This window comes from Capra hircus, chromosome 11, assembly GCF_001704415.2.
Source record: "Capra hircus breed San Clemente chromosome 11, ASM170441v1, whole genome shotgun sequence".
NCBI lineage: Eukaryota > Metazoa > Chordata > Mammalia > Artiodactyla > Bovidae > Capra > Capra hircus.
Genome location: NC_030818.1, coordinates 74,697,186 through 74,709,645, shown reverse-complemented (window position 1 = coordinate 74,709,645; position 12,460 = coordinate 74,697,186). Strand labels below are relative to the sequence as shown.

Here is a 12,460-nt window from a genome sequence, read left to right as displayed (position 1 = left end):
TTAACACAGAGCTGTTGTTCAGTTGCTCAATGGTGTCCCATGCTTTGCAACCCCATGGACTGCAGCACTCCAGGCTTCCCTGTCTTTCACCATCTCCCAGAGCTTGCTCAAACTCATATCCATTCTGTCGATGATGCCACCCAACCATAATGTCCTCTGCCACCCCCTTTTCCTCCTGCCTTCAATCTTTCCCAGCTGGTAAAGAATCCACCTGCAATGCGGGAGACCCGGCTTTGATCCCTGGGTTGGGAAGATCCCCTAGAGAAGGGAAAGGCTTCCCATTCCAGTACTGTGGCCTAGATAATTCCATGAACTATACAGTCCATAGAGTCACAAAGAGTCTGACACGACTGAGTAACTTTCACTCACTCAGTCTTTCCCAGCATCAGGGTCTTTTTCAATGAGGCAGTTCTTCACATCGGTGGCCAAAGTATTGGAGCTTCAGTTTCAGCATCAGTCCTTCTAATGAATATTCAGGGTTGATTTCCTTTATGATTGACTGGCTTGATCTCCTTGCAGTCCAAGGGACTCTCAAGAGCCTTCTTGAGAATTAAGATGTTAAGCATGAATTCTTCGATGCTCAACCTTCTTTATGGTCCAACTCTTGCATACATACATGACTACTGGAAAAACTATAGCTTTGACTATAGTAGGTGCTACATAAATGTGTCGACAGATGGATGGAGGGAGGGAGGGAGGGAGGGAGAGCGGGAGGGACAGATGGGTGGGTAGATGCGCTAGTGTCTGCATGCCTTCCTCAACATCTTCCCCAATCAGTGGGTTAATGATCGTTAGCCTGGTCAAGCTCTGGAGCAGTCGCTTCAGGGTCGCTTCCCCCCGGGCCCCGCCCCGGTCGACCCCACCTTTCCGCGCCGCTCCGCCCCGCCGCTCCCTTCCCGGTGGCCCCTCCCTGCGCAGGTCCCGACTCCAGCCGCACCTCCTCCGACTCTGCAGTGGCGGCGGGGAGGCGAGCCGGAGCGCCAGCGGGCCAGGGCCGGAGCCGAGCCGGGGTCGGGGCAGCAGCGGGGACCCTCGGAGGCGGGGCCAGTGGGACCGCGATGGGCGTGGAGATCGAGACCATCTCCCCGGGAGACGGTACCGGGTGGCGGGGCCGGGGGAGGAGGAGGGGTCTCGGGGCGGAGCCCGGTGGGGGGGGGGGTCCGATTCCGAGGTGGCGCGGAGGGGTGCAGAACAGGGGGAGCGGGCCTAGGATGGGCACAGCGGGAGATGACCCGACATGGGATTGTTGGGGGTTCTAGCATACACCCTTCGCCATCCCCCTCCGCGCTTGCTCACCTAGAGGAACGGAGGCGGAGGCTGGGAGGCTGGGGTCTGCGGCCCGCCACCGCCCCGGGCACCTCCGACTGGCGCTGCTGCGGCTGGAAACGCTCGGTTATCCGCTGCTGCTGGTTTCCTAGGGCCGGGTTACAGCTCCGCTTTCCCTGCCTTGCTGAGTGAGCTCTGGAAACGGGGAAAAGAGATGCTTTGGGGTCTCTTCTGCTCGGGCCAGCCCCCTTCTAACGCACCCGCTTCCGGGCCTGTGATCGGGCGGCCCCCCGCGATCTGGACGGTGAGACGCTGTAGGGACCGAGCCAGTCTGGAAAAGGCGGAGCGCTTCCTCCACTGTTTCTGCATCTTGCTTTATGCTCCCTGCCCCACTCAGCCTCTCCGGCCAGCCTGTCCACTTCCACGGCTTTCATGAGCGGCTGAAACCAATGGCCCCCAAACTTAGGCGTCCAGCCCAGGCCTCGGATTTGAGTTCACGGTGGTCCGTTTATCCAGCCGCTGCTCAGCCTCTACCTGGAAGTCCACGGATTCCTCAAAGTCAGCAAGTCCAAAACAGAACTCCTGCTCCTGGTCTTCCCCACTCCCAGGCGCTCCTCTGTGTTCCCTTGCTTCCTGCCTTGGGTTGGCACCCGACGCTTTCCCAAGCCAGGCATCCCAGGCATCACCCTTGTGTAATTGAGTTTGGATGTGCCAGGAGTAGCTTTCTCCATTTCTTAAACCAACCTTAATACAGACTGGAGCCCATATTTCTGCAGGATTTGACAGGCAAACTGCGTGTCAGGCAGTGTTGACACTCCCCCAACCCAAGGAAATTGGAGGGACTCTTGGCTCCTGGCCACCCTCCTAATTTAAAAACAGTGGTCCCTAGGAGTCCCAGCCAGGACCTTGGATCACTCCGGAGGTACAGGCTTCTTTTTCTATGCTGGGAACCTCTGTACTGGGTCCCAGGAAGCATCTCCCTGAGGTCTTTTTACCTCCCCCACCCTCCCCCACCCAGGGCACTGCTTTAGAATTCTGCCAGGGGCCTCCAGGCCTCTTCTCCCTTCCCTGGCTCAAAGAAACCTTTAGAGTGATCTCTCCTTATCCTCCCTCCCTGGCTAGGGACAAGGGGCTTTTCTCTTGAAGCAGATCAGATTTTTAGGGAAAGCTTGGAGGAACTTTCCAGGTGGCACTAGTGGTAAAGAATCCACCTGTCAATGCAAGGAGATATAAGAGAACTGGGTTTGCTCTCTGGGTTAGGAAGATCCTCTGGAGGAGGAAATGGCAACCCACTCCAGTATTCTTGCCTGGAGAATCCCATGGATGGGCTACCGTCCATTTGGTCACAAAGTGTCAGACACGACTGAAGTGACTTGGCACAGAGGAACTTTGGCCTTCTGCTTTTACTTCAGTCTAAATCCCCAAGTCAAGGAAGCACAGAAGGGCCAGGTACCATGCTGTAACCCAGAGTGGGAGAATGCACCAATTAATATTTGAATAACGATGCTGCTGTGCTGAGGATGTCTGTCTTGGTCGAGCCTACAACAAATCCTGCCTACTTCTGCTGAGTATCTTGAAGACTCCATCTCCTCAGCCTCTGCCCTAGTTCCAGCCATCACCATCTCTCACCCAGATTTCCGCAGTCTCTAAACTGGTCTTCTCACCTCCAGTCTCACCTCTTGGCCTTCCGTCTGGCCTCCCACCTCACCCACACGGTTTTCTCCACCACAGTCTGCGCACTTTTTAAAATGCATATCTGATTGATTATGCCCCTCTCTGGGCATAAAATGTTTTAAGGAATCCTCCTTTTTCTCCAGGCAGACAGATATAGCCTTCTGTTACCTTCCACACTGGAGCCTCATCTCTCACTAGCAGTCCCTATCCCTACCACCAACTTTTCTCTGGCTTTATTGAGCTGTCTGCAAGTTGTTAAACACACCAGCCATTCAGCAAATATTTATTGAGCTTATACTGTGTGCTAGAACTTAAGGTTAAAGCAGGAAACCAGACAGGCTCCCATTACTGCGTGACTCGAAGCCTTTGAACATGTGCTTCACTCTTCCCATATTATCTCCCTTACTTCCTCTGGCAAGTTACTCATCTTTTAAGACCCAGTTTAACCATTATCTCCTCTTGAATACGTTCCCTGACACTAGTTAGTTGCTCCCTCCCTGGGGCCTCATCTACATGTTGGCTCAGCTGTTCACCCTCCCAAGGCTTTGTTATCCAGTCCCATGGCCTTTAGATCCCACCCAAATTTATAGCTCCAGTGCAGACTCTCTGTCTGCCTACTTGCAGTACAAGCTCATGTGTCTTAATAGGTATCTTGAGATTGCCACCTGCACAAATCTGTGCCTCGTCAGTCTTCCCCATCTCAGGAATCAGCTCCTCCAGCCTTCCAGTCACCCACCCTAAAACCTTAACATCATGCTTCTCCCTCATCCTGGATCCCCTTCTCCATGCCATTAGCATGCCCTGTCAGCTCCAATTCCAAAATATATCTCCCATCTATTTTACTCTCTTCTCTGCTGCCAACCACTTTAATTCAAGCCATCATTGATTTTCTGTCTGGATTATTGCAACAGGCGCCTAACTGTCCATCCTACACAGAGCAGCCAGAATGATCTTATAAAATCTTAATTCAGATTATGTCATTCTCTTGCTTAAAGCCCTCCCATGCCTTCTTGTTGCACTTAAAGAATTTGCAGAATTAAATCCAGCTCTTTCCCACTTGTCTCCACCTCCTTCCCTTCTTTCCAGTCATCTAGGCTCCTTTCATTCTGTAAATGCATTGACCCTTTCCTGCTTCACGGTTTATGCACTGCCTGCTGCTTCTTCCCACAGTGCTTTTCCCAGTGTGTTCCTCATCCTTCAAGTCTCAGTTCAAATGTCATCTCTGAGAGGCTGTCCTGGATCAGCCATTCTGAAATGACCTGTCCCACTGTATCTCTCTGCAATTCATCATTGTGTTTATTTTCTTTAGAGAACTTATCACAATCTATATTGTCTTGTTTATTTGAGTATTGTTTGTCTCCCTCCGTTAGAATGTAAATTCCAAAAGAGTAGCAATCTTGTCTGGTCTGTGTAACTCACTGGTGTATCCTGAGATCAGGCCTTACACAGAGCAGGTATTCAGTAAATATTTGTGAATGATTCTGTTTATTCAGAATCATCAGGCTTTCCTGATAGCTCAGTTGGTAAAGAATCCACCTCCAATGCAGGAGATCCCGGTTCAATTCCTGGGTCAGGAAGATCTGCTGGAGAATGGAAAGGCTACCCACTCCAGTATTCTCGCCTGGAGAATTCCATGGACTGTATACATCGCAAAGAGTCGGACATGACTGAGTGACTTTCACTGTTTATTCATCCTTGTGCAGTCGTCACCCTGCATTATAATCTATTATTTATGCATCTATTTCCCGAACCTCATTGTGAGTTCATAGATTGCTCTGTGTCTCTGGAATCTAGTCCAGGCCTGCCAGATAGTAGGCTGTCAGGTTTGTGGAATGGATGGAGGAAAGTAAAAAGAGCAATCAAAGAAAGGGAAACAACCAGGAGAAAGCAAAGTTGTGGAACCCAAGGAAATAAAGTTCAGATCAAGGCCAGAGAAGTGAAGTCACTCACACAAAGCCACTGACTCATACACAGCACAGAGCCAGAACTGGAGCCATGGGCTTCTCCGTGGTATGGAGGGGAATGTGGGCCAGAGCTCTTGGTCACAAGTCACACCTGAAATGTTCCTGGTGACTTTTCCCAATTTGCTGTTCATTCCTGGATCTTTGTGTCTCCTTGCAGGAAGGACGTTCCCCAAGAAGGGCCAGACATGCGTGGTGCACTACACAGGTAGGCTTTGGCCCCTATGCTCTCATCCAAACCTGCCCCTCTGCAGGCAGGTCTCTACTCTGACACCTCTCCAGAGGTATCTGCTCCCCCGGAATAGGCCCCAAGCCCAGGGCAGCCAAGTCTTCCTCTGACCAGCCATCTCCATCTCCCCCAGCCAGCCTTGAGGGAATGAGAAAGGGCACTGCCAAGGTTAATCCCTCCCCTCTTCTACCAGCAAGACCCACCATGGTACCAGCCTCTGACAGAGCCAGCCATCTCCATTTCCCTTCTGTCTGTTGCAGGCAGGATGGAGCCCTGGGCCCTCTGGTTCTGTCTGATACTTGGAAATTCCTCTTATGGCTCTCAGAGCCCTGAGCCCCCTGAAGACTTCCTTTTCATCCTACAGTGTTATGAAAGAAGTGAAGTCTTGACTTCCTCAGAATCCCCTTTCTTTATGGGGAAATAGACTATTCAGTCTATTCTTACTGATCACTTAGGGGACACAAACATGAAACAAGAGGATCCCTCCCTTCACCAGGGTTGTGGGCATGGAGGAGGGCAGTGCCTGTGGTGCTGTGGGAGCAGAGGAGGGCCCACATCTCTGCTGAGCCCTCATGGATGATATGGATTGGAAGGCCAGGTGCACTGAGGAACATTCTAGATGGAGTTCCTGGGGACTTCTGGCCGAAGATCAATGAGCAAATGTTTGTTCCAAAGGGGGTGCGGGGGAGTGCTCTGCCTTGTGACCTTCTTCCCAATGTGGTGAACTTGGTGACAGCCACTTCGCAGACAGCAAGGCCAGTTTAATTCCTAGGATAGAGTCAGACAGGGGCCATTTTTAGCAGTTCTCTGGGCCAGTGTGAAGTTCCAGGTTAATTCTAGGCAGACAGTGTGGGTATTTCTCAACAGCTGTGTTGCCGGTGGCTGACGTCAGTGGGCTGGAGCTGTGTTTCATCTCCCGGTGATGTGTCCTAATTACCATGAGCCTTCTGGGGCCTCTGACCTATGTAATTGATTTATCTGTTCTACATGTTGCAGACAGACCAGTACTTATCAAGTTACCGAAACCACAACATCCTTTTGTAAAGACTTTTCACAATACATGCAGACAGGAGGCAATGTGCATTAAATACTAACATTAGACATGGGCAGCTCTGGTCTGGGGAGGGACCGTCTCATCAAACCAGTCGGAGACCGGGAATTTTTGGTAAACTTTATTGTATGTAAATACACTAGAGAACATAACTCTAAGATGTACAGATTGATGAAAATTTTCAAAAGTGATCACACTTATGTAACCACCCCCCAGATCAACAGACCCTCTAGCACCTCCCAGTCATTCACTTGTGCATGCTATGTTGCCTCAGTCGTGTTGGACTCTTTGCGACTGTGTGGACTGTAGCCCACTAAACTCCTCTGTCCATGGGATTCTCCAGGCAAGAATACTGGTGTGGGTTGCCAGGCCCTCCTCCAGGGTATCTTCCCAACCCAGGGTTCGAACCCACGTCTTTTACGTCTCCTGCGTCTCCTGTATTGGCAGGGGCATTCTTTACCACTGGTGTCACCTGGGAAGCCCCCCCGCCCCCCGCCCCCACCCACCCCGCCAGTCATTACATTTCCCTAAAGGTAACTAGCATTCTAATTTTTTGTCCCTATAGATTGGTTTCATCTCATAGAGTATGTACTCTTTTGTTTTGGGGTTATTTCATTCATTAGGTCTCTTATTTCACTTTTAATGTGTGTGAGATTTATCCAGGAGTTTGCCCTTTTTTGTTCCTGTACAGGTCATTGCATGAATATATTGCAATTTATCCTTTCTACAGTTGATGAACATTTGGATTGTTAGTTTTTAGACATTATGAATGGTGTTGCTTTGAAGAGTCTTGTAGATGTCTTCTGGTGCACATATGTAGACAACCTCGTTGGCTAAACATCTAAGTGAAATTGCTGGGGCACAGGGTTATACCTGCTCAGAGGTAGCAGTTCCTGCCGAATAGCTTTCCAAAGTAGTTGTGCCAGTTTCCACTGCCACCAGCCATGTCTGAGCATTCCAGTTCTCCGGCATCCTCATCACCGCTTGGTATCGTCAGGTTTTTGTTTTGATTTTGGCCCTCTCTGGTGGGCTCCCAGGGTATCTCCTTGTGGTTTTTATTTGCACAGACCTGATGGTTAAGGAAGTTGAGTACCCTTTCATGTGCTTCCTGGTCATTTGGATGTCCTCTTTATTTCACCTAAATTTTGTCCACTTAAGAAAAAATTAGGTTGTCTGTCTTTATCTTATTGATCTGTAGGAATTCATTTGTATTCTGGATTTGAGTCCTTTGTTGGCTATACCTATTCCAAACATCTCCTATTCCAAAGCATCTGTTTTTCTTTACTCCTTTATTGGCATCCTTTGAGCAGATTTCTTTTTTTTTAATTTTTATTTATTTATTTGGCTGCAGTGGGTCTTAATTGCAGCATGTGAGACTCTCTTTGTTGCAGCATGCAGGATCTTTTTTAAAATATAGATTTATTTGGCTGTGCTGGGTCTTCATTGCAGCATATGAGATCCTTTAGTTGTGGCATGCATCCTAGTTCCCTGACCTGGGTTTGAACCCATGCTCTCTACATTGGGAGCACAGAGTCTCAGCCACTGGACCACTAGGAAGTCCCATTTTGAACAGAATTCTTAATTTTAATGAAGTTCTACATATGAATCTTTCCTTTTGCAGATAGTAATTTTGTGTTCAGAAATCTTTGTCTATCCTAGGTGATGAAGCTCTTCTTCTATTTATTATTTCTTAGAAGCTTTATTATTTTATCTTTCATATTTAGGCCTGTGATTCATCTGGAGTTGATTTTTATGTGTGGGTGAATTAGGGGTTCACTTTGATGGTTCATTTTCCCTCATATGTATATACAGTCAATCAGCAACATTAATAAAAAAAATCACCCTTTGTCCATTGCATTTCAGTGGCACCCTTGTTAAATCCGGTCACCATGTGTCTGTGGTGTCTGCGGTGTCTGTTTCTGGACTGCATGGTTTTGACTGAACCTGCTGCAGTAGATAAAAGTTTATGGTCTGAAGTGGTTTAAGTCATATGAAACCTGAGGAGTACGGGGAATGAGAAAGTCAGCCTTTAAATGGAGGGTGTGGATGTATGTGCGTGTGTATGTGTACTGTACAAGTTTGTGTCTGTGTGACTGCATTATATCTACGTATCTAAATATTTTCTTAGCATCTGTTTGGCCATCAGGGTTTTCTTCTGAGTGCATGTGCATAAATGTATGTGAGCATGCATGCGCATCTCTGAATATCTTAGCAACCTGTGTGTGTGCTTGAGTTTGTATTTGATCTCGTGTATTTGATACAGAAGTATCCATCTGTGTGTGTCTCTGTGTAGCAATAGGGTTTTCTTCTTTGCCTGATTTAGTACCCAGGGAAAGAGCCCAATTTATTCTGCTGAGAAAATAGGTAAGTAAGAATGTCTCTTGTATACATTTATATTGTAGGAATTAGGATGTGGAGTCACAGATACTTAGACACTAGACCTCTCATGTGAAACATGGCAAATCTGAGATCAGAGAGAAAGTGATCTAAGTTCACACAGTGAGTTAGTGCCAAAGTGAATTCAGAATCTAATCTCTGAATTTACAAGCTAGATCTTTCTCTGGTCCCAGACTGCCTTCTGATATGGTCCAGGCAAAGAAGGCCATGAGAAGAAGGCATGAAATAGCATCCTTTGCAGAATGTCTAATATTTGAGCTAAAGACACCAGTAAGAACAGAAAACAGAAAAGCAGCTCTTGCTTCTTAGGCAGCTGGACTGAGACAACACATGCATGTACATCAGGAATGACAAGATATCTGCAGTTGGAGGCTGAGGGATACTTCAGTCTGCTAAGAAAACACTCAGGGTGTCCTGAGTTCACACAGTCCTTTTGTATGAGGTCTGGAGGCTGCCCCCGACTGGCTGGGTCACTTTACACTGTTCACTGCAATAAAGGATGATATGACCTTTGGATTTTGTGTAGGGGGGGAACCTTGAGAATATCAGGTGAGGACTCAACCTGAAACTGAAATGCCTGGGAAAACAGACTGTCAGGCTAAGGAAGGTGCATAAAAAAATTTGCAATGTGCAGAAGTACTTGAGAAAGGTCTGACCTCAATAGGGAAGGGAAGGGGAGAAGGGGAGGACAGAGAGAAGGTTGTCAGGCAGGCAGTAGCTAGATCTTAAACTGCCTGGGTACAATGTAGGCATTCGGATTCTCCCTTAGGAAAGTTACAGAAGCAAGGGAATAATAGGATCAGGCACGTGCGTGCGTATGTGTGAGTGTGTGTGTGTGTTAAACCATTCTGGGTGCAGTGTGGAGAAGGGAATGGAAGAGTAAAAGCAGAGCAACAAGACTCGTTAGAGTCGGTTCCTGTCCACAGGTATTGTGTGATAGTGGCTTGATGAGACCACAGGGTGGTGGTAATAAAAGTAGAGAAAATACCTGGACTTCAAAGATATGTACCATTTGGTGATTGGTGGGATGTGCTTGCTTAGTCAACGGGATGGATGGGGAGGACAGGAAGACAGCAGGTTTGTACAGAATAGGAATTCCATACTAGACGTGTTGAACCTGAAATGGGAGTTATCTCATTACCACAGCTCTTTTCCACCCTATCCTTGCTTTCATAGGAATGCTTCAAAATGGCAAGAAATTTGATTCATCCAGAGACAGAAACAAGCCTTTCAAGTTCAGAATTGGCAAACAGGAGGTCATCAAGGGTTTTGAAGAGGGCGCAGCCCAGGTAAGAAGAGGATCCTTGTTAAGGGGAGTTTGAGCAGCTAGGGGTCTGGGCTCTGCACTCTGCCCTCCACCCTCCCCCATCACAGACCATCACTGCTTTGACTCCACTGCCAGGGCTTGGCAACGCCACCTAGTTTCAGTCCTGGCTTTGTGTCCCCACCCCTTTTGTTGCCTGTCACTTGGGGCTGTCTTCCCAAGCACATCCCTCCAGTTCTGAGCAAGCCTGTGAGCTACTAGCTGTTCAGGACTGAAACAGCAGAAGAGGTGGAGTAGGCTACTGTGTTTAGGGTTTTTTTTAACTTAAAAAAAAAAAGCACTAGTTTCAGACTTGCAAAAATATTATATGAGTAGAGTTCTCGTATACTCTTTACCCAGCTTCCCTAAATGTTGTTTTACATAACCATAGTACTGTGAACAAAACCAGGACATTAACATTGATATAATGCTATTAGCCAATCTGTTCAAATTTTTGAGTCAGTTATTCAAAATTTAAAAATTGATTATTCAAATTTCACCAGTTGTCCCACTAATGCCAGACAAATCCTTGAGGACTGCTGTGATAAGCCCTGGTTCAGGCTCTTCTTCTGTCCTCTATGAAGTCACGTGATGTTCCTTGCTGTGCCTTCTAATCTCTTAATCTAATGAATTGGTCCTAGCACCTACATGAGTATATACATGCATATATGGTCTTTACACATCCTCTTTAGGCTTCTTTGAAAGAAGGAAAAATTATGAACAGATTGAAGTGTTGAGGTGCACTCTAATTGAATAACCAGCATTGTTTGCTAAATCAATGAATTTGAGACTACAGTGTTGAAGTTACTGTCCGTAGTTACGTCTCTGCTAGTCTGACGTGCAATCTGCCTTGGTTACAACTCTTAGCATCACTTTAGTGTGCCACATATAAAATTCATCTCAGATCTTCAGGGTTACCATGAGGATGGTTTGGGAAAATGACATAGTTACCTTACTCTTTTCTTTTAAATCAAGCTGGGTCCTCTTTCTCCTCTCCCCATCTGCCCCCATCCCTGCTAGATGAGCTTGGGGCAGAGGGCGAAGCTGACCTGCACTCCTGATGTGGCATATGGAGCCACAGGCCACCCCGGTGTCATCCCTCCCAATGCCACCCTCATCTTTGACGTGGAGCTGCTCAACCTAGAGTGAAGGCAGGAAGGAACTGAAGGTGGCTGGAGATGGCTGCTGCTCACCCTCCTAGCCTGCTCGGCCACTGGGACGGCTCCTCCTGCTTGGGGCTCTTGATCAGTGCGCTAACCTCACTGCCCCATGGCATTATCCATTCTCTCTGCCCAAGTTGCTCTGTCTGTGTTCCGTCACTGTTCACGCTAATCTTTGCTTGAGGAAACTTCGGTTGCAGATTGAAATGTTTCAGGTTGTGCATTTTGCGTGATGCATGTAGCAGCCATTCCTGATCACAGAACAGATTTCTTGTTCGCACAATCTACACTGCCTTACTTTTACTTAAGCCAGACACACAAGGTGCTCAGACATGAAACGTACGTGCTGTACACAGAGGGACTTGAGCCAGTTACCTTTGCTGTCACTTTCTCTCTTGGAAGTTCTGCTGACTTAAACAATGTCCTCTTTGGAAACGGTATGTAAAATAAAGGCTCTGTGCTTGACAAATGCCTGTCCATCCTTACTGAAGGCTAGGAAGTGCTTTAAGTGTATTCAGACACTCAGTTGTGTCTGACTTTTTGTGACATCATGGACTGAGTCTGCCAGGCTCTTCTGTTCATGGGATTCTCCTGGCCAGAATATTGGAGTGGGGTGCCATTTCCTCCAGGGGATCTTCCCGAACCATCTTACGTCTGATGTATGTGGTCCTTAAAGGAAGTGTTTTAAGAACCACAGTTGTTAAAGGAAGTGCTTTAAGGACCACATAAGTCAGTTGCCCTTGCGGAAAAGAATGGAAGAGAAGTAGCCAGGAGAGTGATATTATATAGTACAGGTTTCCCCACTGTCCGAAAGTAGAAAGCACAGCATGCCTGTGAAACCTTTTGTAAGCTGAAATGGTGTGACGTGAAGAAGCAGTTACACTAGGGCACAAATGCTAATGGATGCACACAATAAATCAAGATAAGAGCACAGACGCTCACAGATACAGTTCAAAGCTATGACGGCTTGATGCTGAGATGCTATATAGTTCTTGGGGAAGGAGCTTGGTGGTGTCAGTCACTGCTCAGGGTTCATGCTGCCTCTTAACCACTCTGAATACTATTTTTGCTTTTCTTCTTTTTTCATAAAAGTAAAAATCCTCTCTGGACTTCTTTTGCGTAGCGAAAACAGGTATTCATGTAGGTCTTTCCTAAGAGCGAAGTGGCATGAAGTGAACTTTTCAAAAGTTCATGTAGCATATATACCGCTCCAAGGTACCTATTGTATTTAATGGGCCTTGTTCTATTCTTATTTTTTTCTAATTTTAAAATAAAAACTACCACCAACCCTCTAAGCAGCCCTGCTGCTGCTGCTAAGTTGCTTCAGTCATGTCTGATTCTGTGCGACCCCATGGACAGCAGCCCACCAGGGTCCTCTGTCTACGGGATTCTCTAGGCAAGAATACTGAAGTGGATTGC

The 12,460-nt window shown here is 47.4% G+C and overlaps 1 protein-coding gene across 2 annotated transcripts; it reads left to right on the top strand.

Annotated features, from left to right (window-relative positions):
* Nucleotides 793-11,510, top strand: FKBP1B (FK506 binding protein 1B). 2 transcript variants are annotated; one of them, XM_018055583.1, is made up of 4 exons: nucleotides 793-1,095; nucleotides 5,062-5,109; nucleotides 9,755-9,867; nucleotides 10,857-11,510. In XM_018055583.1, exons 1-4 carry the CDS (start codon nucleotides 1,059-1,061, stop codon nucleotides 10,899-10,901), a joined length of 243 nt encoding a protein of 80 aa, XP_017911072.1. In that variant the 5' UTR covers nucleotides 793-1,058; the 3' UTR covers nucleotides 10,902-11,510. The 2 variants fall into 2 exon arrangements, with proteins under 2 accessions (XP_017911072.1, XP_017911071.1); XM_018055582.1 differs by having other exon boundaries at nucleotides 807-1,095; nucleotides 10,902-11,510.

Coding starts and splice junctions, on each gene's coding strand:
- FKBP1B (XM_018055582.1), top strand. CDS start 1,059: ATGGGCGTGGAGATCGAGACCATCTCCCCGGGAGACG. Junction 5,110..9,754: donor ATGCGTGGTGCACTACACAG/GTAGGCTTTGGC, acceptor TTGCTTTCATAG/GAATGCTTCAAAATGGCAAG. Junction 9,868..10,901: donor TTGAAGAGGGCGCAGCCCAG/GTAAGAAGAGGA, acceptor CATCCCTGCTAG/ATGAGCTTGGGGCAGAGGGC.